This window comes from Pediculus humanus, genomic scaffold, assembly GCF_000006295.1.
Source record: "Pediculus humanus corporis 1103172107801 genomic scaffold, whole genome shotgun sequence".
Taxonomy (NCBI): Eukaryota; Metazoa; Arthropoda; class Insecta; order Psocodea; family Pediculidae; genus Pediculus; species Pediculus humanus.
This window is the reverse complement of record NW_002987392.1, coordinates 4733-8629: the sequence shown is the minus strand read 5'-3', so window position 1 is coordinate 8629 and position 3897 is coordinate 4733. Positions and strand designations below refer to the sequence as shown.

At 29.5% G+C, this 3897-nt stretch overlaps 1 protein-coding gene across 1 annotated transcript; it reads left to right on the top strand.

The window, feature by feature from the left end:
• Positions 1–907: 907 nt before the first annotated feature.
• On the top strand, positions 908–3353 carry Phum_PHUM369520 (uncharacterized protein; the record flags this gene model as incomplete). The annotated part of the gene is made up of 6 exons (XM_002428148.1): positions 908–1735; positions 1812–2108; positions 2196–2502; positions 2593–2814; positions 2896–3068; positions 3165–3353. The coding sequence occupies 6 exons, from the start codon at positions 908–910 to the stop codon at positions 3351–3353; spliced, it is 2016 nt and encodes a 671-aa protein (XP_002428193.1).
• Positions 3354–3897: the final 544 nt, after the last annotated feature.

Sequence of the window (3897 nt, the reverse complement as noted above, 5' to 3'; positions counted from 1 at the left end):
GTCAGGTCGTCGTAAATCTGATAGTTGTGACAGGCACATGATAACAAATAACGTAAGTTAAAAAATAAAAATACATAAAAACTGCAAAGTTTTTTTTTTTTTCTTGTGTGTTTGTATGTGGGGGAGGGGGGTTATATTTAAATACTCTGTTGATTGTCATAACTTTTGATTCGAAAATAGAAAAAAAATTAACGAAATATATTTAAATTTTATGACAGGTATTATTAAAATAACATTTCAAATTTTATAATCGATAGTAAAAAAAAAAAAAAATAAAGGAGTATAATATTTCGATTGGAAAACTTTACCGATTATTAATAACAAGAAAATTATTTATAAATGAAATATAATATTTTAATTGTCTCATTTCCTTTCTTCGAAAAGTAAATTACAAAAAATTATTTCAAATTCATTTAACTATGAAATTATATATATATCAGGCGAATTTAATGAATGATTGAAATTTTTAAAAATAAGCATTCGTTTTTTTTTTTTTTTAATTTATTACTAAACGTGTCCGTGTCTTCTGCTCTCTTATAAAATTAGCATAATTGTCATTCCTTTTAAAACAGTTACTTGAGTTAATTTAAATCATTTAAGATATATGTGTATCAATTGAAATTAATTTGAATAATTTTTTTTTACCATCGTAAAATTATCCATAGGTTAAAATGTTATAAAAAAGTTAAAAAAGGTAAAAAAATTTCATTTTTATTCTTAATCTGACATATTTCTTTGATCAATAGATATTATTTTTAAACGCAAATGGAAATGATTTTTTTTTCTTTTTTTCTTTTTTTTTGTGTCTAAAAGCCTTCACCGTGTAAAGTGTAAAATTCATTTTTCTAGACATAACATGAAAAAAATTTAAGAATCAGTCCCATCGAAAATTTAAAAAATATTTGGAATGGAAGAAAAAACGGAAGTTTTAGAAATGGCTAAGGCCCTGTATAATTTCAAGGCGACAATAGCAAAAACTTTGTCATTTCGCGAAAGTGATTACTTTATTATATATCAATCGTCAACAAAGCAAAAAAACTGGTGGCAAGTAATTAATTGTAAAGCACAAGTCGGTTACGTACCATCCAACTACGTCATTTCCGTTCAAGTCCTTCCTGATTTCATGACGAAATTCGTAGACGACTGTATATACTTGTTGAGAAAAGAAAGCGATAAAGCGAAAGGTTGTTTGCCAAGCGATCGACAAGAAGTTCTTTTGAAATTACTAGAAAGGAAAAACGATGTGGAAAAATTAATAAGCAGACGAGAGTCGAACACGTCTTTTACAAAGGAAATGGAATTTTCCAGTATGGTTTCAACGTGCAGTTCGGTTTCGAGAATTTCACCCCCGTTACTATTAAATTCTCAAACGAAAATAAAACATTATCCAAGCACACCTTCTTTTTTGTCAAATGCCAAAAATGACGCTGATGATGATGATGGTGGTGGTGGTGGTGGGAAAAAAACGGAAATTTTAGAAACGAGAAGTTATTCTTCGTTGGGACAAACATCAGGTCCGTTGACGAAAGAAAGATCGACGAGTAGAGAGACGGTGTCGGACATTTCTGGACAAATAGGAACTCCGTTTTTCGATTCGAAAAAAACAGTACCCACGAGTTGCAGCAGGAGAGAGTCTTCTGTCGAAGAATCTCGAAGTCTTCCTTCATCGAGAAAAAATTCGCAATTTGAAAATGAAATCATAACGAAAGAAATAGTGTATCAAATTGTCGAACAGGTTGGTGGGAACACATTTTTTTTTTTTTTTTTATAAAATAAAATTTTTTTTAAAATTTTTTGATTCGATTCGTAAGGTGAGGTGTCACACGGAGTTAAGTCACGATTTATCAAAAGTTGCCGTCAACGTTGTGATATCGGAATTGCAAAAATTAATGCCGAATTCGCCCATTTTCGACAAAATTTTACAATTAGTTCAAAATCCGATCGTAGCTCCCATGCCCATAATCGAAGATACTCACGATGCCAAACGTTTGAAAATTATTTTCAGCGAATTAACATCTTGTAAGGATGATGCTCAACAGAGAAGTTGGATGCTGCACGAAGATGAAGCTGTAATCGTTGAATACGTAAAAGAATTAACATCCATACTCGTAAGATATTCAAAAACGTTTTTATTTAAAACAAGAAAAGAAAAAATGGATTTTTTTTTCCTGTAACGAATTTTTTTTTTTTTAAAGATGAATGCCGATTCCAATATCAGTCGACACGTAATTTCAAACGATCAGTATTCTGGAGTTCTTGCTCTCGTACAATATTATCAAATGGAAACAAGATGGAGCATAAGGCAGCCTCTTTTACAAGCACTTGGAGTTTTATGCAGTTTGGATCGCGCAATAATTAGTATTTTTCTGTCGTCCGTTTTGCCGATGGAGTTGGCGAGAGACATGAAAACAAATCCGAGAAACATTCCAAGATTAAATTATTCTTCTCTTTTATTAACAATGATTTTTTCCATGGGCGAACCCATGCCGATAAATCATTTGGGTGAGTTTATATTTTTCTAAAAAAAAAGAAAAAAAAGGTAAAATTAAGTTTTCCACAAATATATGTTTGTATTTTGTTTTTTGTTGTCAGAGCACCTGGGATCAGATTTCATAGATTTTTTATTAAATCATATTGAAAATCCTCCGGATACGGACGTCGAGGATCAAGTACCCGATTTGTTTATAGCTTTAATATTATCGTATAATTTACAATTTAAAAATTCACAAGACAATGTCGTCGTTAAATCCCTCTCTCAAAGACCCGTCGCAAAAGTTTTCACGGAAAAAATATTATTATTATTAAATAGAGAAGGTAAATGAGAGTTGTGCGTGTGCGTGTGCGTGTGCGCGATGCGTAATGCCAATAATAACGAATTAATTTTTTTTTTTTTAGATGATCCCGTTCGAATATTCGAACACGAACCAGCTCCGAGAAATTCGATATTGAAAATTTTCATTGATATATTTAGTCATCGGAACACGGCTAATTTATTTTACACGAACGATGTTAAAGTTTTAATTGATATTATTGTTAGACAATTGGCAGATTTATCTCCGGATGATCAGGTACTAGGTTCCCACCCCACCCACCCACCTAACCCACCCCCGCCTCTTTCTCTCGGAACCCGAATAACGTTTCTCGATTTTTTTTTGGATTTTCAGAGGAGAAACCAATACCTTCAACTTTGTAAATTAGTCATGAGAAATTCAGAATATTCTGAACATCATCATAGAAAAGATGATCTTTCGAAATGTTTCACTCGAATTTTTTGCGAAGAAACTGAGATAAGTCTCAAAGATCAACAACTCGTGAGAGAAATAAGTAATGAATTTCCACAATATTTTAAATGATGATAATTTTTCTATGATGCCACTTTCTTTTTTTTTTTTTTTAAAAAATACAAAAAGTCATTCCCCCCCCCTCCCACTTTAAAATTATTTGTAGAATCTATTTTTTTTTTTTTTTTTTAGTATATTAATATTATTATTATTTTTTTATGTGATATTTTTTTTTTTTTTTTTTTTACGTTAAAGATAAAAATAAATTTTTAAGCTCAAATCTAATAGTGTAATAATCGTACAATTAATTAATCATTTATAAAAAAAAAGATGAAACCTTGCACTTAATCCAAGTAAAGATTTATATTAATATTTATGTAACACACTCAATAAATGTATTATTAGTTGATAAAAAAAATTACTAATAAAAGAAAAAAAGAATTTAAATTTAAAAGACTATTTTATTTAGTATAATTAATTAATTAGTCGAATGAAATTCGATTTTATTATTAGTTACCAAACAAGAATAATTATTAAAATAATTTTTTATTAATATTGTTTCGAAAAGAAACGAAACCAAAAAAGAAAATTTTAATTATTATTGTAAACTGTAACC